The 25,974-nt window shown below is 46.4% G+C and overlaps 5 protein-coding genes across 5 annotated transcripts in view; 3 read left to right on the top strand and 2 right to left on the bottom strand.

The window, feature by feature from the left end:
* PHALS_08052 (Epsin-like, N-terminal) overlaps positions 1-836 on the bottom strand; it is a gene marked incomplete at both ends in the record, with an annotated part of 895 nt that extends 59 nt beyond the window's left edge. Inside the window, 2 exons of the mRNA XM_024721624.1 lie at positions 25-500; positions 572-836. Of these exons, the coding sequence (XP_024586704.1) occupies positions 25-500; positions 572-836 (741 nt within the window). The remainder of the gene's footprint in view (positions 1-24; positions 501-571) is intronic.
* A 477-nt stretch (positions 837-1,313) lies between these two features.
* Positions 1,314-3,262, top strand: PHALS_15271 (uncharacterized protein). Its single transcript, XM_036407281.1, has one exon. The coding sequence runs from the start codon at positions 2,782-2,784 to the stop codon at positions 3,100-3,102; it is 321 nt and encodes a 106-aa protein (XP_036263519.1). The 5' UTR covers positions 1,314-2,781; the 3' UTR covers positions 3,103-3,262.
* Positions 3,263-11,019: 7,757 nt separating this feature from the next.
* On the top strand, positions 11,020-17,698 carry PHALS_08051 (snf2 family nterminal domain containing protein; the record flags this gene model as incomplete). Its single annotated transcript, XM_024721621.1, has 3 exons — positions 11,020-11,136; positions 11,211-11,426; positions 11,489-17,698. 3 exons carry the CDS (start codon positions 11,020-11,022, stop codon positions 17,696-17,698), a joined length of 6,543 nt encoding a protein of 2,180 aa, XP_024586702.1.
* A 184-nt stretch (positions 17,699-17,882) lies between these two features.
* Positions 17,883-19,136, top strand: PHALS_08050 (stress-inducible protein; the record flags this gene model as incomplete). The annotated part of the gene is made up of 1 exon (XM_024721620.1): positions 17,883-19,136. The coding sequence occupies one exon, from the start codon at positions 17,883-17,885 to the stop codon at positions 19,134-19,136; it is 1,254 nt and encodes a 417-aa protein (XP_024586701.1).
* A 1,663-nt stretch (positions 19,137-20,799) lies between these two features.
* PHALS_08049 (uncharacterized protein) lies at positions 20,800-21,063 on the bottom strand (the record flags this gene model as incomplete). The annotated part of the gene is made up of 2 exons (XM_024721619.1): positions 20,800-20,968; positions 21,041-21,063. The coding sequence occupies 2 exons, from the start codon at positions 21,061-21,063 to the stop codon at positions 20,800-20,802; spliced, it is 192 nt and encodes a 63-aa protein (XP_024586700.1).
* Positions 21,064-25,974: the final 4,911 nt, after the last annotated feature.

Here is a 25,974-nt window from a genome sequence, read left to right as displayed (position 1 = left end):
CTGGTCATTGTAAGGGGGTGGTACACCACCATACTGAAGCGGTGGAGCTCCACCGTACGGCGGATTGCCAGCACCAGGGCCTCCATACGATCCTGGATTAGAGAAATCTGGTTGTTGCTGACCGTAAGGTAATTGACGACCGTAAGGTTGTGGACCACCATAGGTACCCTGATTTGGGTCTGTCGGGTATCCATACGGAGCTCCTGGAGGTGCAGCTCCATTAAATCCGCCAGTGGGTGGGCCGGCCATCGGCGGAGGAGGCAGCGAGCTGTCGTTTGAGTTCTTTCCACCCCAGATTTTGGAGCTCCAGCCAGAATTTCCACCTGCATTATTGTCATTTGGGTTAACCCCAACGCCCTGAATGCGGGCCGACATACCCAATCCGCCTAGTCCAGGTGTGTTGTCCGTGTCATAGATAGCGTCTAGTACCTCTTTTGCCGCATCCCGAACGCGACGATAATATTCGTCACCTTTTAATGGGTCAGGCATGCCACGAACCTCTTTATAATTGTATACAAAATCAGATCGGATCCTCAAAACATATAAACAAGAAGTTCATAAGCATACGTACGCAGACATTCTTTGATAGCAGGGATGTGCCGCTGCATCTCTCGCTTAAAGTCAACACGCCCCTCACGACAAACATGTTTAATAACTTGCAGTGCCTTGTATTTGATGGTGTGATGCTTGTTCTTTACGCGATTTAAAAGGAAATCTTGCACCTTGGAACATGTTTCATAGCTGTGTTGTGTCATGCGTGCAATTTCCCCGTAAAGATAACCGGGTGTTGGCGTATCATCTTTGCTTGTAGCGCGTGTCAGCAAAGCTTTGTCCATCGTTGACTTAAAGTGCGTTGGTAGACTTTAGTGTGACAAGACCAGTTTGCTGCTGTCGTGATCAATGCTGTCAATTCTCGCCTCTGCCTCAACGTGGCCTTATCTTCGAAAATTGTATCACCAAACACGTGGCAGGCTAAAGAATGTATGCGGGTAGGTTCGGAGGACCTTATCAAAGAGGATTTTGCTCGCAATTTGAAGCAATCTTTCAATTCAATATTTTATAATTAGTATTATACGTGTTTGGTTACATATGTATAGCTTTGTCGGCGGGAATGATGATAACAGATTTTATCATAGGCGTGGTCAAAAGGAATCTTATCGCCTTGTTATGTTAGTTGATAATTTCCACTTGTTGGTGGTGCAGCAAATTCAACAGGAACTTTACGAAGAAACATCGCCGAAGAAAGCCTTATTTCCGTTTCTATTTGTGAGATTAAAATTCGACTGCTACACCCAAACACTATCAACTGTTGTCACGAATCAGATTATTAATTGCAATGTAACATTTCAATCCTATGATGTATAGAGTACACTGCAGATTTTGTTGGACGACTCAACCTTTCAAGAACTCACAAACGTCATGAAGCGTACCCATCACCTTATTATCATGCCGATGATGCGTAATGGCAACTCCTACGCCGCTGATGTTATACACTTAAAAAATCCTTCTCTTTTTCGTATTTTCTTTCAATGACTAATCGTGTCATATATTGTCATTTGAATGACCTTCTCGTACCCAAAATCAGTCTTCCGTTTTGTGTCATTCGCAAAAATCCACTCTCATGAAAGATCTGGCCTTCGCTACCAACAGACAGAATGTACTCCATTGAAGAGCTTTTCGATCTAATAGGACCATTCTCGCGCGATACGTCCATTCCCACCTCTAATCTAGAGTATTCTGATCATCTGGAGTATTCCGATCACGTTCTAATGGCGCAGTACCAGAATCAGGAACAAAGCTACCATCGAACTTACGTTCAGACTTTTCACGTAACTTGATCTACACCACATTAAGAGCTTATTTTAGTTTCTGTTACAGTCAACAAACGTCGAGGAGCCCGGATAATATCTCATGAACGCTAGATGGAAATTCGACGATATAGATTCTACTGATGTGCTGCCTGACAACCCTCCTATCCAGAATGGACGTCTTGTTTTAGAACAAGTGCACCTGACAACTTCTTTGTCTCCGACACTATTCCTTCTCGCTTCAGCGCTGTTGTTCTGTTGTTCTGTTTTGGAAGAGAAGATTATACTCAGCGCCGTCAGCTGGGAAACATAACGACCAAGCAGAACGTAATCATCAAAAAGATGACTGCTTTGTTTTCGACTGAGCGCGATGACATAGTATCTGGATTATAGGTTTGCGAAGCCTCAGTAGCAGAATGGGAAAATGATGTCAAGTCGGAGAAATCAAGTTGGGCATTAGCACGCTCGAGTATGCGCATGGTTGGGTAATCACATCCATAGTTGCCGGTGGAAAAACACCTCAATCGAAATTTAGAAGTGTTATGCTCTCTGAGTTGGCGTGCAAAACAGCAAGCGTTGTTCCACTGAAGGATGTCTACAAGACACAATTGCTAACACGCACTGTCGTGTCGTATGGAGAGCTGTAGCTTAGAAGATATGACCTTAGACATAAGGATAACGGCGGGTATAATTTGATCGAACTTGGTGACGTCGTGCTCGACGTAGCGACATGCAACAACATGCTTATCCTCAAGTACAGACTTAAAAGTCAATGCACAGAGTGATATACCAGTCAAAGCAAAGTCGATTAAGCAATGAAGCAGGAAGACGTTACATTTGTGCATTTGGGAACGGTATTGCACGTCAACAACGCTTCGACCATCGTCTTCGACATGTTTGAACTGTGGTACGCGAACCTCTACCACGTACAGATGAGACATCATGGGTGTCTTGAGTCACATGCGCGTAAGCAATGAAGACACGCAATCAAAAGAAGGGACATGGTGTTTGGAGGTGTTCCTGGTCTCAAATTTTGTCACGCGTAATCGGTACATGTGGATCACACCAGCGAATTTTGCAGCATGCAGAGACGGTTGTGACGCTCAATGAAAAGCGTCGAATTGTCGATTTCTTGACTGACGGTGGTGCGAATATAAAATGTAGATTTGTTATGCAGGACAGACGGAAAGACACCTGGGCAAGGCACAAAAATAAGCGATTAATGACAAGGCCAAACCCACGTACCGTAGAGCTAAAACAGGCGCGCTCGATGATACCTGCCTTCTATCTTTGACTTGTTTTTTATTCGGTGCGCAACTTGAGCCGTGATTCCATGAGCGCGTACTCAGACCGTGCATCGTCAATCCAGGTGCAGACAAAGTAAGCACGTCCTTGCGCGACATGGTTTTATTTTGCTCGACGTGCAGTTTATCGGCTCATAACAAGGATGTGTTTGCACAACGAGCACAGGTTGGCATAAATCTTAGGCGCAGTGACGATACCCAGAAAAATTGCTAATGGTTTCGAAGAGACAACGTCGTCATGGTGAAGCAGCACATTATTAGTATACAAAGTCTTTACAAGATTAAGATCAAACAGCGACGTCGCAGATTCTAGACAGAAGATTGCGCTCATGCTTTTCAAGACAACGGTTGGACTGATCACTCATATCTAAACAATATTGACACGTGTCAAGCCATCTATCGGATCACTTGGTACTGTGTAATTGTCTTTGCAGGTTTCGATCTTCCTTCCGCCGCTCGTGAGCTGTGATTTGAAATTAAAGGAAATGCTTTCGCGCAACTGATGATCATCAATCAATGATCTCGGAATCCGATTTGGTATAGTAAAACTCGATGGAGACAACTATTACAGCGAGGGCAACCCGTAAATTAATCGTAACCACTTACACACCAGTGGCTATGTGCAACAATCACGCATGATTCGACCCTTTCGGTAGTTTATGATGCGCATTTTACTTACGTAAATCTTAGGTCCACATTTAGTATTGTTGGCGATACCAACATACGATCTTGTTACTCGAAATAAGACTTTTTATCTAAAGTGCTTGACAAACAAGACAACATCGACTTTGAGAATTTTTATCTCTAACCCACATTACACAGCCTTGATATAATGGCTGGCACCGCCGACACCTTCTATAAGAGCGAATACGACATTGATGAATATGACAAGTCTTGAACTTTTTAAACAGCGAATCCAGAATATTGAAAGAATACCATAAAAATCAAAGTTCATAGGCGTGAAGTATAGAATCGAGTTTGCTGATATATATATACAAACGGACGTCGCACCTTTTTTGCAAAAGGCCAACGATTATTGTTGTTGGATGGTCTACGCACTTTCAAGGCTACAAGTCTATGTATGGCTACTGTAGCAGGCTGTTGAAGATAGCTTACACATTTCCTCTACCATGTTTGCGTATATTTGTCCGATTGATAGGAGTTGTTGTATTTAAACATGCACGCAAGTTATCATTTAGCTTCCTGACAACAAATGTACCAAAGTTACAATCATTGTAGCTTCAAAATCATCAAAAAGAATTACAAAAATATGACGAGGCAAAACCTATTTCTTAATTCGGTAAACCCCCTTTAATATGGTTACCAACAACTGATCTTGACTTCTCGAAATTAATCGGTATGTGACATAGCAGCTTCTCAACATTGAAGAAAGTAGGGAATATGATCATGTCTAGAAAAAATAACCTCAGTCGCACCAATTTTTGTAAAAAGAATGCGGAAACCGCATCGAGGAGGGAATGATAATTGAGAGTAACTTCTTTTAATATAAAATCGAGACGCCTATGATGCCTGAAAGGTCATATAGAGTGAGGTGCTAGCATATTTGCTGGCGAAATAGTCGATGAGCTCGTAAAAAAAAGCCTTTAAGCACTTGTAAAGATAAATGTAGTGTAGCTGTGGGTGTAGCAAAAGTCCTGACTGCTCAAAGCCTTTTCGTATTAAAGACTAGAGCTTCAAAAAAGTCCAGCATGAAAAAGAAAATTGTTACAATCTAAAATTTATCAGTAAAATTTCAATTTTTCAAGTGACAAAGGGGGCGTAACAAGAAATGGACTAGTCTTCGCAAGCCCAAATCACCAGTTGACGAAGAAACGTTGCAATAACATTAACCATGGTGGGGCTTAAACCCACGTTAAATCGATAGGAGTCCATCTGCGGCCTAGATCAGCTTTGCGAATCACATATATTAATAAGCAAACATACAGAACATACACTCTAAATCCAGCGGGGCTGCCGTAGAAAACGCTTGAGGAAGCGTACTTTAGGTCACCGACCTTTCGTTCTTTACAAGAACCTAGTGTGAGTTAGCGGATCGCAATCCGCTTACTCTAAGAGTAATTATTGCCTTCCCAGGGCTAATCGACTCTTTAATTTAAATTCCAAACTAATTTTAATTTATTTTTCTGTCGTCAAAAGTTTAGATTTTCCTAAATATACTGAATTTATTCAGTAAAATCTAAATACATGCATAACTGCTGGCTACCTAGCCCCGTAATGTATTTTTGTTTGAGTGTGTGGTCACACCATGCACATCTCGTGTGACACACACACACCTGTTATTAGGGTTCGTGCAACCCCGCTACACTTAAGCTGTGGGACATCACGCTTCAACACTCTTGCTTGATGTCCGCGCAGCTTGCCGCTTAATTTCTTTATGCCGAGACTGCAGCAGGGCTGCCGTAGTTGCTTCGAGGAAGCTTAATCAAGGTCGGCGACCTTCGTTCAATACTTAGAATCAGTACGAGTGTAGCGGATCGCAATCCATTTACTCCAAGAGTAACTACAACCTTAACCCATGGCTACTTAACTCTTCCGTTTAAAATGTATATTGTATTTTTCGGTATTGGCAAAGCCGTCTATATCTAAATCTATAGGTTTTCCTATCCATATAGCAAAATCCGATTAAATGTAAAACTACTGGCTGCTCCAGCCACGTACTGACTTGTTATCAAAGTAGCACCATATTGTGTAACCCACACCATTGTAAGATCACACCATCTTGTGTGATCCCGTCACACTCTCCCCCATCAAGACTGTGGACACCTACAGTTAAAATTCAACTGTCGCCTCGAACGAGGCTCGCGCCTCTAAGACATCACAACTTCACCAGGACCTTAGTCACGAACTCTCTGCTAAAGGAACCCTGTGTCGAGGACGCGCAAGACACCCAGTCTCGCTGGTTCCGAGAACGCCCACGGGCAGAGCCCTTTTTCATCTCCAGCACGCGGTGCAACTCCATACAGCACGTTCGCGACTTAAAGGGAAGCGCAACCCAGACTCTCGGAAACCGAGCTTCACGCACCGCGCCCACCACGGGCGATGGATTATGTTGTCAAGGATTTGGAGGAAGCCGACTTTGAGTCGGATACCTATTTCTAGGATAGGAAATAGGGCGGCGAGGTGCCGCAGCGGCGCGACGTGAGCCCTGCTCGAACCTTGCGGACGCTGTGTCCGTTTACTGAACTCTCGACTTTGGGGGAAGTGGTATCATTATCAATGACCTCGACGGAGCACAGAAGCAACAGCCGGGTGATATCCGCAGAGCGGCTCTTATGCGCGCACATCCACGGTCGGTCCTTGACTTTCGTGCGGAACACGGCATCCGCACGACGCACCTTGCTGCAGAAGCGAAGGATGCGATCACTCGATCGTTGGGCGTCTACTCGGTCGAGCCCCCGGCCACAACACAAGCTGAGCTTGACAAACGAAAGGCTCTCCGAGCTTGCTTCTTGGTTCCTCAAAAATGTCCGTACTGCACTCGAATTTGTGCTCAAAATGAAGGCGCTACTGTACCCGCAATGCGGACGATTCCTGTGGTCCTCGCGCCTGCCAAACCGCTGCAGATGACGAAGAGCTCTTTGTGCAATGGCTGCAGCAGAAGAAGAAACTCTCTTCGCTGTACAACTTTCAGCTGAGTGGACGCGTGTGTGCGACGCCATCTTCGTTTGAGTTTGCCAAACTCAAGGTGCGTCGTCAACCTCCTTCGGATTGTCGCCCTGCGACATATGATTTGATCCTTCACTCTCCCGCGAGCTCTGTGGTCTCTCACACGGGTGAGTCTGCGACCGCAGCAGCTCAGAACCATAGCTTCAGCTCAGCTCATGGCCCTTCGGCTTCTCGGGCTTCTACCGAGAAGCGCGGGGCGATTGAGATCAAATTTATCGCTATGTAGAATCGTTCGTAAATGTCATCAGCGCATTTTCTTGCCTCAAATCGCCCATCACCGCTTTTGGTCATTGGGTAGCCAAGCGTGTTAATGACTCGTGATCAGCGAAAGCCAGTAGCGTATTTGGAGTGACTTGTTGTCTTGAAAAAGCTTAATAATTCTTATGATCATAAGCGTCCACAGTCTTGCAGAAGTGGCACTTGAACTCCCACGAGTTCTCGGAGTTTGGAAATTCCCGCCACCTCACAAGATACTGGGGTTCGACCCTGTCGACGACGCTGACCCAACAGGCGCTCCACGTGATCGTGTACGTCACCATTCTCATCGAATAGGGTCGGTGGCGAACAATGACGACTTACACAATCGCCGTCCGGGATCCGCGATGCTCTTCGAGCTTTGGAGGACAAAGTCCATCGTAATCAGCACTCCGCCGAGCATGTTGACGAGGTCGCACATCGCTGTGCGGAAGACCTTGAGGGCTTGGAGCACTTTGTGCACCATGTTCCTCACGTTGAGACTATCGCGCTTTGTCGGAGCATTTCCTAGCCGTCGAGCAGACGACTACGTCACTTCGTGCGACGGTGGGGCACATTGCGCCGTCGGAAACGGAAATTGTTGCACTCCGTGCCCAGAACCAGTAGCTGGCTCAGCTTCTGGGTGGCCGAGCGCCTTTGAGCGCCGCCCCAGCGCCAACGCTTCTGCGTTCACTTGCGCCGGATCCCGGTAGAGCTTGAGCAATTCTACATACGACATCGAGTGGGTGGGCACCCTTCTCGGAAGGTATAGCGTATACGCAAGGCTTCGCTTGGCCACGATCATAATAGGTTCAATAAACCAGGTACGGAGCTTCGTCTTAAAGCCAGCACAGACTGCATGTGTAGGAGGGATACATGTGTAGGGATGCATGTGTAGGGAGGTTTTTTAGCATTTAATAATACCGGGTCTCCGACCTCAAAGTCTTCCACATTTCTTCTGCTTCTTTCGTCTGCATATTCTCTCTGCATGTATTGGCTTTCAGACATCGCATCGCGAACGTGTCGTAGGACACTCCGTCTGATAACCATCGACTTCTTTACAGACGAGTGGGATGACATCAGCCAGCCGCTCGGCTATTCCTCCCCCACCAAGCCCTGAGCCATGAAATGACGGCCTCAGCGGGACGTGAGGATTAACTAGTCCGTTCACGTAGGGCGATGTTTAGCTGGTAGATGAATGAACTGCATTGTTCAGAGTAAACTCTACGAGTGGTAACATAGCGCTCCAGCGCCTCGACGTTTCAGCGCAGAACGTCTCTAACGACGCGAGTCACGCGCTCAGTATGACCATCTGTCTACGGATGGTTCGCTGTTGGCATAGTCAACTCGGTGCCCAGCACCCTCAAGATTGAAGGTCAAAACGTCCCATTGAAGCGCAAGTCTCTATCGAGACAATTGACTCCGGGAGTCCATGCTGTCGAAAGACACGATCGACAAGCAGCGTCGCTGTATCCACACCGTCGATGGTATCCGGCACTGCCGCAAGAACAGCCACCTCACTCAAACGGTCCACAAAGACTACCACACACGTGTTGCCCGCCGAGTCCTTCGGCAGACAAAACACACAGTTTACCAGTGGACTGCCACTGGTAAACTGGAGGCTTCCGAAAAGGTCAACAGCAGCCTCCTTCAAGCACCAACACTGGCGTTGCCAGACCCCGATCGTCCTTTAAGTGTCGTCTGTGACGCTTCGGACTTTGTCATCGGCTGTGTGCACTGCTGCAAGCAGGCAGGCGCCGTGGGGCGAGATTGGTCGAATCTCGCCGGTTATGGCTGCGGAGGGAAACTGCCCGGTCAACGACAAGGCATTACTTGCGATGAAGTATGCACTTGTCAAGTTCAGGGTACACCTGCTTTACTCAAAGCCGTTTGTGATCTACACAAATCATGCGTCATGACGCACTGCGACTCAGTCGCCTCACCTCTCGCGGAGGATGGCCAAGGGCTCTCATTCTTTTCGGAATATAACTTAGAGGTGAAGTATAAGTCAGAAAAGCAGAATGAGTTGGCTGATGCGTTGTCACGCAGCCCGGACAATGAGCTTGATCATGTCTCGACGGTGACGTCGTCAGTTAAAGATTTGATCCGCGCCGCATACGTGAGTGATGGTATATGTGTCGCGCTGATACAGGCTCTCGGAAACAAGGAGTTTGGAACCTCGGACAAAAAGCTGTCGACACATTTGCGCGCATGATTACACTGATATTCGTTGAATAATGGGTTGCTGCATAATAGCGGATACGCCACAAATTGTGGTTCCTCAAGATGAGGATTTGAAGTACCGTATCCTCTATGAGGCCCACGACCACACTCAGTCGTCATCTCGGTCGTGAGAAGACGCACAGCTGGGTGAGCTGCCACTATTGGTGGCCCAAGCTGTAAAAATGGACGAGCACATGGTGCGCACGCGTGAGACGTGTCAGAGGGTGAAACCCTCTCCGAGTGCGGCGGCTCAGCTGGGCTGATGCTCGGTGTCCCTACACCATTCTGTATCATTCTTCAGGAGATTCGACAATGTCCGTGCCATTTTCGCATAATTGCGCTTTATAGATGGCGAGGCCAAGCCACTTGCGCAAGTCCTTTTGTTCTTTGGAACCGGCCAGTCCACAATGACCTTCACCTTAGCGGGATCCGCTTGAAGACTACGCTTCTTAATGTAGCACTCTAAGAAAGGGATTTCTTTGGCGCCGAAGACACACTTATCTGATTAGCATACAGCTTTTTCGTGCGCATGCACTCTAGCACCGCTCTTTATGGACGATGTGGTTCTTTACATCCGTCTTCCCGTGCTCTGGACGACTGTGGACGAAGATGACCTCGAAGTATGCCTGTGTATACGCCCGATGGAACTGAACAACTGCGTCACAAGACAATTGAATGTTGCTGGTGCATCACCAGCCACTCCCAGAGCATGCCGCTCGGAGTACTCACCACTGTCAGCGGAATAGCATTCAGGTAAAACCCACTGACCAAGTCGAGTGCACTGTACTTTGTACATCCAGCTATATTGTTCTGGAGAACATCCCTTCCAAATGCCGTATTTGGTGGCAGCGTTGAGCTTGTTGTAAGCGTGAGCGATACACCACCTGCCGTTTGGCTTCCGGACCACAGAACGTACAGCATCTGCTGTAAGTGCTCTAACAGTGCATTTTCATAACTTGAAAATGCCTTTAGGCGCGCGCTTATGGCCTCGGGTCCTTGCGCAACAAGGCTCCACGCTCTCGGGATCCAGCAGGGATATCAGCCGTCCTGCATGCCCTGGGTAAAAAGATGAATTGCTTTATCCTCACGAAGGATCAGTCGTAACGACTCAGGTGTAGATTGACTACAAGTACTACCAAGTGCGGCGGGGCTGCCATAGCTCTTTGCTTATAGGAAGCTAAGCTAAGGCCACCGACCTTACGTTATATACTAGAACCAGTGTGAGTGCAGCGGATCGCAATCCGTTAACTCCAAGAGCACCCAAAACCTTAACCCAAGGCAAATACGTACTTCAGTTCGAAACCAAACTATATTTCTTTTGTTTTATTTGCAGAAGAGCAGCCTATATCTAAATCTATAGTCTTTCATTATTTAATAGTAAAACCTCCCTAAAATGCAAAACTACTTACTGTCCCGCCACGGTAGTGGTTTCCTGTTAAGGTGTAGCCACACTACTGTGTGGTCAGACCATCTTGTGTGATATACACCCCTTCATACCAGGGAACGTGTAACCCCGTTACATTTGCCTGCTTTAGATGTTGCACAGAGTACTATGCAATAGTATTTTAATGTCGATTCTCGTGGATGAAATAGGCATCGCAATTATATCTCACCGCGATTCATCCCTGTTGCTGTCGACATCCGTGGACAATCGTCTTCTTAAGCACCAACGCTGAAGCTCGAATCTTTAGGTTGTAGAAAATTGCCTACATACAAAATCGTATATATCGTTTCTTTACGCCAGTCAATCTTCCATTTTTTAAATGGAAGATTGCCATAAATCTCCGATGTTAGAAATTAACCAATCACATTACAAAAATCATCAACCTTACACAAATTTTAAACTATTCGGTGAGTGCGTACAAGAGTCGACCGTCATGGTACGTTTTAAGACCCGATGTGTGCATCTTGGTGACAGCTGTACATTTCTCGAATAATAATTTGCTTCGTGTAGTCCTTGTATGGTACTCCCAACGTGACAGAGGATGCTTTTGAGCTATCAAGCTCCAGTTCTAAGAGCGACTTGACAATGGGGGATATAACCGTCAATTCGAGGCTCAAACTCAGAACAAGACGTAACAAAGCTAATGTGAGTGGTAATAACACCTCAGACTCATCCGATGTGGAGAGACCCGCGAAGAGACGACGAGATATGACCAGGCAGATCCAGGTACACTAAAATTTGATATCATTTAATTGTTTTTTCTAATGTTTATTGAATGATTTTTTTAGTACTACGAAAATGAAGGTGATCTGGAAGAAGACGAAGTCGAGGGAATAGATGAAGACGAGACGGAGGATTATGTAGACCAAGAAAGGGAAACTGAGTCAGAAGATGAAAAACTATCAGAGAAGTATCCAAATCGAAGGCGCAGTGGCCGCAAACGAAAATCAATGCAATCTGTAATCGACCTGTCGTACGACAGTTATGTCTTGAATACTGATGAAGAGGATGAAAGGGCAAACGTAAAGCCGAAATCGAAGCAAAGGGCGTCAGCCAAAGCCAAGACAAAGGAGAAGGTGAAACGAAAAAATTCTTTGTCAGACTCTGATGAGGCAGATTCTGAGGAAGATAGCGAGATGTCGGAAAACGTGCCAGAGTCGGATGGATTTGTCATTGGCAAAGTACTGGCTTGTGAAACGCACACTCAAAGAGAATGGAAGAAAATGTGCTGGAACAAGAACACTCGCTTTTTGACTCATAGCTCTATTTTTTTGCCATCAGACGACGAAGAGGAAGAAGATAATGAAGAGGAGATATTCTCGAGTCATGTGCAGAGAACGGGAAAACGTCATGCTACAACTAAGAGGGAAGGACGTGCGGCAATAAAGGAAAGTATCGATGTGGATGACATTGAAGATGCTGGTGAGGAACGCTTCTTGATCAAGTGGAAGACACTTTCGTATCTGCATACAAGTTGGCAAACAGAAGAAGAATTACTGGAGACAGACAAGCTGGCAAAAGGAAAAATACAACGCTTTCGCGAGAAAAAACTAGGCACATTATACAGTCAAGATATCCAAGGAGACGAATATTTTAATCCAGAGTTTCGAAGTGTTGATCGTATACTTGAACTTCGAGATAAGCCACTTGATGACTTTGTTCCGGACGATGCTGTTGAAGGTGAAAGCAAGTGTCAGTTTGTGTTAGTGAAGTGGAAGGCTCTTCCGTACGATGAAATCACATGGGAGCGAGAAGATGATGTAGGTGATGACGCCGCAATGAAGCAATACAACGCACGAATTGTGCGAGCAGCGAAGCGCTATAAGAAAATTGCGCTTGCAAAACATTTACCGCAAAATAAGCGCAAAAATTTTAGGGGCTACACCGCTGATTCGCCACCACCGTGTCGGAAAGAGCAAAACTTATTGCTACGTGACTATCAGCTTACGGGTGTAAATTGGTTACTTTTCAATTGGTATCAAAAACGAAATTCAATGCTGGCAGATGAGATGGGTCTTGGAAAAACTGTACAGACAGTCATGTACATTAACCATCTCGCCGTGGTGGAGCTTACACCGCAACCATTTATCATTGTGGCCCCACTTTCGACGTTGGGTCATTGGCAGCGCGAATTTGATAGCTGGACCAACCTTAATGCCGTTGTGTATCATGGGTCTGCTGCGGCGCGGGATGTGCTGCAAAATTATGAGTTTTTTATATCGAAGAATGAGCTGCTGCATGCTGCTGAGCTAACAGGACATAGCAGCAACAGTAAGCTGTCGACCTCACGACCGAAGCGCAAGTGCTATCGCTTTGATGTGCTTATCACCACATTTGAAATGGCTTGCGCGACGGATTTGTACAAGCTGGCGCAGATCAATTGGCAGCTGATGGTTGTGGATGAGGCGCATCGATTAAAGAACCGAAACTCGAAGTTGTCAAACATCCTCCATACAAGATACACCTACGAAAATATGTTGTTGCTGACAGGTACTCCACTGCAAAATAATGTTGAGGAGCTTTGGGTGCTTTTAAACTTTCTTGATGGTGATAAATTTGCGTCAAAGGATAAATTCCTTGAAAATTTTGGGGAGCTTACAGATTCTGCACAAGTCGATCGTTTGCATACAGAACTTAAGCCGTACATACTTCGACGCATGAAGGAAGATGTGGAGAAGTCGCTTGCTCCAAAAGAGGAAACTATTATTGAAGTCGAACTCACTGTGCTTCAAAAGCAATATTATCGCGCTATCTATGAGAAAAATACAGAATTTCTCTCAAGAGGTAGCAAAAAAGGTGACACACCTAGCCTGATGAATGTTTTAATGGAGCTTCGCAAGTGCTGTAACCATCCTTTTCTCGTTCGAGGTGTAGAGGAGCGCGAAGTGAAGCGTTTAACAAAACAAAAAGATGTGTCGAAAGAAGAAATTCAACGTCAAATTCGTGAAAGTCTTGTGGACACAGCGGGTAAGCTGACTCTTCTAGACAAGTTGCTGCCGCGCCTCAAAGACAATGGTCATCGAGTATTGATTTTTTCCCAATTTAAAATAATGCTTGACATTCTTCAGGACTATCTGGCACTGCGTCGCTACAATTGTGAGCGCATTGATGGCAATATCACAGGCAACGAGAGACAATCAGCGATTGATCGATTCAGTCGAGAAGACAGTACCTCATTTATCATGCTATTAAGCACTCGCGCAGGCGGTGTGGGCATTAATTTGACAGCGGCTGATACCGTTATTATATATGACAGCGACTGGAACCCGCAAAATGATCTTCAGGCTCAAGCACGTTGTCATCGTATCGGCCAGAAAAAAAGTGTGAAAATTTATCGATTGCTTACAGCAAAAACTTACGAATTGCACATGTTTCACACGGCGTCCTTAAAGCTTGGACTAGATCAAGCAGTGCTGGGAGGTATCAAAAATGACGATCCTGTAGCAAAACTAAAAGGGACGGCAAAGTCGAGCAAGACCAACGATCGGATGTCAAAAGAGGAGATTGAGAACTTACTCAAGCATGGCGCTTACGAAATATTTAAGGAGCAGGACAGTGAAGCTGAGGCAGCTAGCAAACAATTTAGCGAGGAAAGCATCGATCAAATTCTTAGCCGCAGTACCACGATTGTTCATGATCCAACTCGAGGTAATGGGAACGAGACGAAAAGTGTCATGTCTTCGTTTTCAAAGGCAACTTTTGTAAGTTCGACTAATCCAGACGAGGAAGTAGACGTTGACGATCCAAATTTCTGGACGAAAGTGATTGGCTTAAATGGAGTTGAGGAACAGAAGAAAACAGAGCCGTCACCTTTGCAAAAAAGACGTTGCCGTCGTAAGGTGAAGTCTTACCTGACTGACGACGATAAGACTTACATGATTGATGGGAGTGAAGATGAACGCGCTTGTCGCAAAAAATTGTTTCGAGGGATGGAAGTTCAAAAAGACGAAGAGTTTGTAATTTCCAATGAGGATGATGATGACGATGACGATATGAGCAATTCATCAATGACAGAAGACGACCATTCTGTCGATAACAAGCGAAAGCGCACTCAGTTACTAAACATACCGATATTTCACCATGTAGAACGAATTATCGAGCTTCTTGGAAGTTTTGGATACGGGCGATGGGATGACATGAAGCGGCATTGTTCAACATTACAAGCGTACCCAAATGCAGAACTAATTCAATTTGCTCAAAAGTTTGTCACCGGAATGGTTCGCGTGATGACAGCAACAACGACTTTCGAGCGTATTGGCTTAGGATTGGAGCCTAGCCGAGTGTATATAGTTTCGAGCACCCCTCCTCCGTTGCTAATGGGATCTGCGTCACCAATTGAAAGATATGCGTATGAACTCAACGTTTCGGCTCGCCGCTTTCCTTTTCTTCTTGCCATGATGAAGGACATGCAAGTTGAGAATCTGCTGGCTGTCGCAGTACCTCCATCGCTATGGCTAACGGATTATCAGAGTAGAACAGCACGTGGGTTTCGTACGAAGCTGCAACAGATTGACATCATGTATAGGCTGAGCGAATTTGTGCAGCTAAACTTCAGTAAAGCGCCGGCGCTCGTTCATACTATCGAGTGTCTACAAAGTATTGGAAACGAAGCTGTTGTTCAAAATATGATTGAATCTGGTACAGTTCCGCCATTACCTGTTGAACTGCCTATTAAGCAGAAAGAAACAGTCAAACCTGCATCTGAAATAGAGACGTTTAAAAAAACTGAAGTAGTCTCTGTAGAAGATACTGCAAGCAAAGATGAAAAGGCTGCAGTGACAACAGATCGGAATCCCATCGCGTCAACTCTTTCTTCTAAAAGCGAGAAATTGGACGAGGCTGAATGCAAGATGATATCGTCTGCAGAGGTTGCGACGCATGATAATCATACTATTTCTCAATCCGACGAAGTAAAGTCAGTTGAAAAAAATGACGAAACAATTGATATGTCATCCGAGAAACATTTGGCTATTGAAAAATACTCGAAGACTCCACCTGACTGCGTTAACATTCCTGGTTCGGGTCCGACCCAAACTCCAACAGAAACGAGCGACGACAAGAACGAAAAGAATGTCGACACTTTGAGTTGTGAAAATAAATTTATCCCTAGAAATACTGGTGCTGAAAATGAAAGTGATTCGTCATTACGTGAAAACGCTGGTAGTGGTCCTGCAAAAGAGCCAATAGTGCAAGGGAAGTCCGGCCCATTAGCCGAAAATGAGCGGATGCAGGCAATGCGGATCCTTGGATCATTGCCTCCTGTTAATTCCCCTGAGCTGGTGGCACCTTGGTGGATTTCTCGTGTAGATGACGTTATGCTTTTGATACATGTGTATCGTGAAGGATGGGTTAAAGGACGAGGTATACCCAGTCAGATGGTAAACATATCAACGTTGTTTGGACACCGCGCAAAGTGTTATCCGACTTCTAAATGGCCCTCTATGGCCATCTTAAATCGGCGTCTGAAGTTGCTACTACACTTGTGGACATCCACAAAAAGCACTAGCATTGCACCATCCACGACATCGATTGCTACAGCATTGAATTTAACCACCTCAAAGCTTCAGCGACAGCAACAGCTTCTCGATCTGCAGCAGAAACTTCAACACCAACTTGAGCATCAGCGTGTGCCACATGCAAAAATGTCGGCCAATAATGTACGACATAATCAGTTTGCGAAGCTTGTGTTTTCATTCGGAATTCCAGATGTTAGCACTTGTCAAGACATGCGCGAGCGCAATGAAAAATGGCGCTATTTTTTGCAAGACAGTCAATTAAATATTGGACACTGCTCACTAGAGGAACTTCTCGCTGAAGCACATGATCTGGAGCGTGTATGCCGTCATCGTTTGCGCGCAGCTGCTGACAGACAGATTATCAGTATGTTTAGCAACGAAGACTCGATTTTGGGTGGCAAGCGTGGCTTTTGGCTTCTTACAACTACGCAGTGTCGACGGTTAGTGCATCGCATCGATCTGTTTCGGCTGCTTCGGACTCAGATCCTTATCTTACCACCAGCTCAGCTCGTTGAAGTAGTCGCTCGCGTGGTCAGGGTACAGTCAGTGTCTACAGAGTATCCAGCCTGGTGGAGTAGTCCAAGGCATGACATTTTGCTGTTGCAGGGTGTTGAATGCTACGGACTTGATGAACATTTGGCTTCGGTTTGGAAACTTCCGCTGTTTAGCTCTGCAAATACAACAAATTCGAATCCAGGATTTAGCTGGGTAGAGAATTATGTGACAGCACTCGCATTAACGTGTCGCAATTTGCTTATCAAAGTGCTTAAGAATCGAGCTGAACGACTCATTGATCTGAGCAATGACGACACGGAAATATCGCGCTCGCGACCTTCTCGCAATCAAGAATCGGAGACTGTACGTCGCATTCGAGATATCGGGGCCATGCGAAAAGAAGATCCACACGTTGTTCCGTCAGTTCGTTTACGACAGATTTTTGAAAGCAATACATCGCAGCGAGAGAAGCGTCGTGAAGAGTTGTCTCCAGTAAAGTTAAACCCGATTAAAAGTCTTTTGATGCCAGAAGAGGAGACGGCCTTGATGCAGCTAGAGGATCCATGTTTTTCCACGCACGTACGAGCAATTTGGGCTAAGCAGAAAAAGCACGATGAAATAAAGGACGCAAATGCTCACTCAGCACTGTCATGTAAGGCTAGCAGTGATGCACTAGAGGATACGGTGGATAGAAATGGCAGCAGCACTCAAGACATGGAGATGACATCACCATCGTCTAAGAACAAGGGCAATAATGATTCTGGAAAAGTTGCGAAGGAAGTTCACGTGTCTATGAGTAAAAGACCAGTCCGAGCTGCTGCTGTAGCTGCGATAAGTAAGCTGAACAATTCGAGAATTTCAAGTAGTGGTAAGAGTCAAGATCTCGATGTAGCTTCTGATAAAGTTACTGTGGCGAAAAGCGAGCCAAAAAAATCTGTGCAATCTTGGAATGTGATCGTGATTGACTCCTCTGATGACTCCGATTAAACAAAATTATCAAAAACTTGGTTAATACTGGAGCAAGCCAAGAAGAATGTTATGAAGTTCATGTTAAGAGCAATAATCGTCAAGAAAAGTAAAGACTTTATATAGTAATCTGAACAAACTATGTACAACGTTTTTTCTAGAACAATATTTTCTATCCTTTTTCTAAAACATTAAATCGAAATTGATGGCCGCCGAGCAAGCTAAAAGCCGCGGTAATCGTGCGTTTGCTGCGGGTTTATACTCTGACGCCGTTGCCTGTTTCTCCGAAGCACTGGCGATTGCCCCTACCGATCCAAATGTGCACGTTTTTTATAGCAATCGTTCAGCAGCACTACTGAAGCTTGACAAGGCTGATAAAGCACTTGAAGACGCAGACAAATGTATCACGATTAAGCCAAAGTGGCCCAAGGGATACTCACGTCGTGGCGCTGCACTGTATGCTCTTGGACGATACGCTGATGCTTATAGAGCTTACAAAGATGGATTAAGTCACGACACATCAAATTCAGGACTGCTTGAAGGTCTCAAAGCTGTAGAAGTGAAACTGGCCACCCAGGGAGCAGGCATATCATCCAGTACATCGTCGACTTCATCACCACTATCAACATCTACAATTAAAAGTTTCTTGTTTGGCAGCAAACGCAATATTTTTCAGCTGTATCAATTTATACTACGCACCATGCTGCTACTCTGCTTCATTAATTTCTGGATTCCGATGCTGCTATCTAGCTCTGCTGCCTACGGGAATTTTTTTAAAGTGGCTCTCGTTAATCATACCAGTTATTTAGCCTTTACACATGGAGCCCCGAGATGGAGCGCTGCCTATTCTCAACGGTTGCTGCTTGATCCTGCTGCTCAGATCTTGTTTTTCTGTCTCGTGTTCTGGGTCTCGGACCCGCACGGTCTGGCCATGATGCCTGTTTTCCTATTGGAAATGGTGCACTATTTTTCCTATGTGCAGTCGTTGTTGGAGGTGCTCGGATTGGGTAACTTAAGTATTGTGACATTTGTGACAACCAAGGCGTTGGTACCTCTCACAGCTTTAATCATCAGTGATCCAAGCTTTCCAGCACTGACTACTCACGCCAAGTGGACAAAATTGTACAGTCGTATGCCACAGGTCGCGGCTAATATTGATTTGGCTATCGGCATTTCATTGATCGTAGAGATGCTATTGCCAACGCGCAATTTTTTGCTGCTGATACTGTACTGGCAAGTCTTACGTGTTCGCTATATGATCTCACCGCAACTACAGGAAGCTTTCCGTATGCTACATGCCTCAATCCTTTCAGCAGTCAGCCATCCGCGCTGCCCATCTGTAATTGGCAACGTATATGGTAAACTTCATGGATTCATTACTAAAATGGGCGATTCTACAGCGCAACATCAGTCTACCTCTGGCACTGGAGGGCTAGCTTCGCGTTGCAATATCATGTAGACGATGCGCTATGAATGATCGAATCGTAACTTCAAGAAGGTAAACTGCTGAATTGGCGGACCGACCAGCTTAAACAACATTTTGTTTGGACAGTGCAATTATCGATGCTCTGTTTAGAAATTACATTGCCGAATTTGGAGCTAACAGCTAAATGGATTCATGAGTTAATATGCTTACTGTTCTGTGAACGCAAATATGAACTCGATCTTACAATTGAAAAGTAATTTTACTTTTACACATCAATAATAATTGCACAAACTTTCAGACCTACCCATAAGCAAAAAATTATTTATTTTATTCAAAAATTCCATTGCATAAATACACCGAGTTGTAACTCACGTACTTGTATGACCGTACATGGTGTGTATTACACGCTAAGTGTAATCATACAGTGGTGTGGCTTACACCGTAACAAGAAGCAGTAGTACTATAGTAGTCGGGTTTTAATATACTAACTAGGTATCACTACATTGACTAGAATAACCTACTCGGAGACAACTGGTTTTTAGAATTTACCCAACTAAAACAAGGGAATACAGTTTCAATTCTGAACAGAAGTGTTCTTTGCCTTGGTTAAGATTTCAGTACTTGGAGGAAGCGGGTTGCGATCCGCTACACTCGTACTGGTTCTTGGAAAGAACGTAAGGTCATTGACCTTAGCTTAGCAAAGAGCTACGGCAGCCCCGCTGCACTAGGTAACGACTGATCCTCGATGCAGATGGAGGATATTTGCCCCAGGGCATGCAAGACAGGCTGATATCCCTGCTGGATCCCGAGGACGTGGAGCACCTCGTTGCGCAAGGACCCGAGGCCATAAGCGCGCGCCTAGAGGCGCTTCCAAGTTATGAAAATGCTTTGTTAGAGGACTTATAGTAGAAGCTGTCAGCATCGACTGCGTCCATGACGCCACCGTCGACAACGGATCATTTCTTCCGACCCAGACCGCTCATGGAGCGTGAAGACCTTTGAAGGTAAGGATGAAAAGAATCTTCTACTTTGAGTGAGAGAGGCTGATACGGCTATGGCATCCACCATGCTTCAAAAATGTGCAACAGCACGTGGCGCTAGCTATCTCCAAGCTCGGGGGCCGAGCGCGAGATTGGGCACTTACGTGCGGTGCTTCGGTTGAAGCTGCGTTCCTTTCCGGGAAGGAGCAGAAGCGTCAGCTATATAAATTGCGAGTGATCTCGCCGCCTTATCAGGCATGTCGCGTGCATTTCCTTGCTATCCGACAGGGCAAGAAGGAGTTGGTCGACTTTGTCCAAGAGTTGAAAATCTTATTGCCGGGATGGCAGCAGATCCTCCGAGGCGGTTTCACCAGGGTGTATTCTGTCAGCAATGGCTGTGCAAACTTTGAAAGAAGTGAAGTCCAGTACAGTACCACGAGATAATCACAATGAGCAGCGCCACACCAAAAAAGACCCTCACCCCGGCCCACACACCGCGCTCGCCACGGGCGACAAATTTTCTCGGCGATGGTTCGGAGGGAGTCGACTACCTTTCGCACTCCGGATGGAGCAAGCGCGACCTTATTAGCTGCGGACCGCCAAATACGACATGGTGATCAAATTGAACGATATGATCTCAGGCATTTGAGGCATAATTACTTGCAAACGATGTATTTCAATCATATATTGCTATAAGCTCAGATTACAATGCGACATCACTGGTTTACTTGAAGCAGCATTCGTATGAGCTGAATGAATCTTTGGACTAATAAAAGCCTTGGAAAATGCGATGACGTCCATCGAGGCTTAATATACAAAGCGTTTGAAGTAACATTTGTCAGATTCGTGTTAGCTATTGGACCAAAGTGCGGCAGCGGATTCGCGCTGTTAGCCATTGCGTAGAGTATATACTGACAAAACCGGAATTTTACTAACTGATAAATACAAAAAATGTACTCAACGCCTGAACTCACCTCCATTGATCTTCTACCCTATCCAAACAAGAAAAATCTCACGCAAAATACCCACAATTACATACAAAACATGTTGGTAATATCACGTCGTCTTTTCGAGACTAATTCCGCTCAACAGCTCCAAAGCTATAATTTCTCTTCAATTTCGGAGTGCTTTTTGATTTGCTCGATCACGCTACACTAAAAGCTGATTACCATCTTCAGTCGCTGTCAGCACACAACAAATACAAAGCTGATGAAGGTCTCGTGAGCGCCAAGCCAGAGTTCGACAATTGAAACCCTACAGTTTTTAAAATGTTTTTGTCATCGATTTAAGTGCGAGATCTTTATAGTTGACATATCCCTCTTGGTCTTGCAATAATGCTTCGCAAATCTCAAAAGAAGGATCCAGGTCATTAAGTCCAGTAATGCATAGTGTAGTATCGACTCTTTCACAATCCATCCTCGCAATGATAAATAACAATGTTTGGTGTAGGTGATGTGGCGCGATGTTTGTCTGTGCAGTGGGGCTGCCGTAGCTGTTTCGCTTAGAGGAAGCTGGGTTAAGGTCGGTGACCATCGCTCTATACTTAAGTGTAAATATAACCTTAATACGAGGCTAATTAACTCTTCCGTTTTAAATGTGTATGGTATTTCGCGGGTTTATCTGCAGTAAAGCCACCTATATCTAAATCTGTTGGTTTTCCTATCCATATAGCAAAAATTCCGATTAAATGTAAAACTACTGGCTGTTCCAGCCACGTACTGACTTGTTGTCAAAGAGGCACCATATTGTGTAACTCACACCATTGTGAGATCACATCATCTTGTGTGGCCTCGTTACACTCTCCCACCATCAAGATTATGAACAACTACAGTTCACATTCAACTGTCGCTTCGAAACTCGTGTGTTTTAAACACCACAACACCACAAGGACTTTCATCACGAATTCTGTGCTCAATGAGCCTTGTGTCGAGGACACGGAAGACACCCAGTCTCGCTAATTCCAAGAACGCCCGCGGGCAGAGCCCTTCTTTGTCTTCTGCACGCGGTGCAACTCCGGACAGCACGTTCGCGGTTTAAAGGGAAGCGCAACCCAAACTCTCGGTAACCGAGTTTCGCGCACCGCACCAACCACAGGCGATGAATTACCTCGTCAAGGAATTAAAGGAAGTCAACTTTGAGTCGGATACTCCTATCCCAGGATGGGAAAAAGAGGAGGGCGAGGTGCCCCAGCGGCGCGACATGGGCCCTGCTTAAACCTGGCGGACGCCGTGTTCGTTTCCTGAACTCTTTACTTCGGAGAAAGTGGTTTCATTATCAATGGCTTCGACGGGGCACAGAAGCAACAACCGGATGATATCCGCAGGTCGGCTCTTATCCACGGTCGGTCCTTGACCCTCGTGTGAAATACGGCTTCTGCTCGAAAGATCCCGCTGCAGAAGCGAAGGACTCGATCACTCTATCGCTGGGCGTCTACGTGGTGGGCCCCCCGGCCACTACACAAGCTGAGCTTGACGTATGCAAAGCTCTCCGAGCTCGCTTCTTGGTTCCTCACGAAATCACGTGCCGCACTCGACTTTGTGCTCAAAGTGGAGGCGCTACTGTACCCGCAATGCGGATGATTCCTGTGGTACTCACCCCCGGCAAAACCACTACAGATGACGAAGAGCTCTTTGGGCGATGGTTACAGCGGCACAAGAAACTCTCCTCGCTGTACAACTTACAGTTGAGCCACAGGGAGGTGGACGCGCGTGCGGAGCGCCAATTTCGTTTGAATTTACCAACTCAAGGCGCGTCGCCGACTTCCTGCGTTTTCGCCCTGCGACGTATGGCTTGATCCTACACGCTTTCGCAAGCCTTGTGGTCTCTCACACGGGTGAGTCTGTGACCACAGCTTGAGCTCAGCTCATGGCCCTTCCGCTTCCCTGGCTTTTGACAGGAAGCGCGGGGCGCATGACGACGTGGAACGTCATGATCTCTCTGATCGTAAGCGTTTACGACGTCTGGGCAGTCTTCCCGAAGTGGCACCTCAAATTCCCACGAGCTCTCAGAGTCTAGGCTCCCTCTCTACTTTACAAGATACTGGGTTTGAATCTGTCGACGACGTCGACCCACAAGCCGTTTTACGCGATAGTTGACACCACCGTTCTCGTCAAGAAGAGTCAACAGCAAACGACGACGACTGGGTCGATCGCCGTCCAGTGACTCGCAATGCTCTTCGAGCTCTTAAGTACTAGATCTTTCGCGATCGGGTCTGCGCCGAGCACCATGCTGGGGTCGCATACCACTGTGTGGAAGACCTAGAGAGCTTGGTACTTTTTGAGTTCCAACTGCCTCACGTTTGTTACTATCGCGCTCTGTCAGAGCGGCCCCTAGCCGACAAGCAGCCGATAAATAACTTCGTGCGATGGTTGAGCGCCTTGCGCCGCTAAAAAGGAAAAAGTTGCACTCCGTGCTTAGAACCTGTTGCTGGTTCAGCTTCTGGGTGGCCGAGCATTTTGGGTGCCGCCCCGGTGCCAACACTTCCGCGCTTTCTTGTGCCGGATTCCAGCACGACTTAAACAAGTCCACATAGAGCACCGAATGGGTGCGCATTCTTCTGGGAAGGTTGAGCGAATACGCAAGGTGTCGCTTGACCACGACCTTAATATGCTCAATAAACCGTGAACAGAGCTTCGTCTTAAAGACAGCAGGGAATGCATGTTTAGAGACATTTTTTGCACTTAATAAAACCAGGCCTCCAACCTCAAGGTTATCCACATTCTTTTCTGCATGCCTTGGCTTTCAGCCATCGCATCGCGGACGTGTCGATGGACACTCAGTCCGGTAGTCAGGAAGGCATCTATTTCTCCAAGGACAGTGAGGGGGCAAACATCAGCTAGCCGTTCGGCTATTCCTCCCCTACCACGACCTGAGCCATGGGATGGCGATGTCAGTGGGACGCGCGAATTAACAAACCCGTTCACGTAGAACGATGTGTAGCCAGTAACGATGTGTAGACAGTAGATGAGAGCCCTGCATCGTTTAGAGCAAACACTACGAATGGCAACATAGAGCTCCAGCACTTCGGCGTCTTAGCGCAGACGCTGCGAACAACGTCTTCAACGACGCATTTCACGAGATCGGTCTGACCATCGGTCTGCGGATAACCCGCTGTTGACATAGTCAACTTGCTGTCCAGCACTCTGAAGAGTGTTAACCGTAACTCTTAAGTGAAGCGCGGGTTTCTTTCAGAGACAATAGACTCCGGGTTTCCATGTTGCTGAAAGGCACGATCGACAAACGCCGTCGCTGTACCGACACCATCGATGATGTCCGGCACTGCCGCAGGAGCCATCATGATCAAACGATCCTGAAGAGCCACTGCATCCGTGTTGCCTGCCGAAGTCCTTCGGCAGGCCAAGCACAAACGGACTGCCAACACCTAGAGGGTACCGGTAAACTTGCCAGCGGCGCCGCCGCTTTTGGAGAGAGTTTCACATTCTGACACGCGCACATATGTGCCCGTCCATTTGTACAGCTTGGTCCATCAGTAGCAGCAATCCACCGAGCTGTACGTCCTCTCACGATCGAGATGACCAGTGAGTGGGGTGTCGTGGGCCTCAGAAAGGATACTGTACTTCAAATTCTCATCGAGAGGAACCACAATATCCGTTGAATCGGTGCTATAATACAGCAACCAGTTACTCAACGAATATCGGTGCAAGCGTGCGCGCAATCACGACAACAACGTCTTGTCCGAGTTTTCAAACTCCTTGCTACCGAGTGTTCGTAGCAGCGCTACGCACATATCATCACCCGCGTGTGCGGCGCAAATCAAATCTATCACTGATGACGTCACCGTCGTGACATGAGCAAGCTTATAATCAGGTCTTCATGACAACGCATCAGCCAAAACATTCTGCTTTCCTGGTTGACACGTCACCTCGAAGTTATATTCTGCAAAAAATGGGAGCCAAGTGGCCATCCTCTGCGAGAGGTGGGGCGACTAAGTCGCAGTGCGTTAGGAGGCATGATCTGTGTAGATCACAAATCGCTTTGAACCAAGCAGGTGCACCCTGAACTTGACAAGTGCATACTTCATCGCAAGGAATGCCTTGTCGTGAACTGGGTAGTTTCTCTCCGCAGCCTTAAGCCGGCGAGATTCGACAGATCTAACCCCTCGGCGTCTGCTTGCAGCAGTGCACAGCTGATGGCAAAGTCCGAAAGCGTCACAGACGACACAAAAAGGACGACCGGGGTCTAGCAACGCCAGTATTGGTGCATTAAGGAGGCTGTCTTTGACCCTGTCAGAAGTCTCCGATGCCCGGTGTTCCGACACCATTCCCTATCCTTGTTAAGGAAATTTGACAATGGCCGTGCTAGCTCTGCATAATTTGCGCTATATTTGTGTAAGTAGTTGGCGAGGCCAAGCCACTTGCACAAGTCCTTTTGACTCCTTGGATCGGCCAGTCCACAATGGCCTTGACATTGGGATCCGCTCGAAGGTTCCAGAAGAAGGACTCTAAAAAGAAAAAAATCTTCCTCGCCACAGATGCATTTATCACACCTTATTTGTGTGTATACACTCAAGCAGCGCTCTCAAATAAACGATGTGGTTTTCCACATCTGTCCTTCCGTTCCCCACAACACTTTGGACGAGATGTCGTCGAAGTATGTCTGTGCATACGCCCGATGGGACCTGAACAACTGCGTCACAAGACGATTAAATGTTTCTGGCGCATTTGACAGTTCTTGGGGCACTCCCAGAGCATCCAGCTCAGAGTGCTCCCCGCTGTCAGCGGAATATCACTCGCTCTCATGAGCAATTGGTAATAACCATCGACCATGTTGTGTGCGCTGTACGTTGTACAGCCAACCATATTGTTTCGAAAAAGATGCTTTTGAGGAATCGGTGATTGTGCGGAGTGTAGACAGCGTTGAGCTTTTTGTAA

This window comes from Plasmopara halstedii (genome assembly GCF_900000015.1).
Source record: "Plasmopara halstedii genome assembly, contig: Scaffold_3120, whole genome shotgun sequence".
NCBI lineage: Eukaryota > Oomycota > Peronosporomycetes > Peronosporales > Peronosporaceae > Plasmopara > Plasmopara halstedii.
This window is presented reverse-complemented; position numbering and strand designations above follow the sequence as displayed.

What these genes read in the sequence shown, in the direction of transcription:
- PHALS_15271 (XM_036407281.1), top strand. Translation starts at nt 2,782, where the DNA reads ATGAAGACACGCAATCAAAAGAAGGGACATGGTGTTTGGAGGTGTTCC.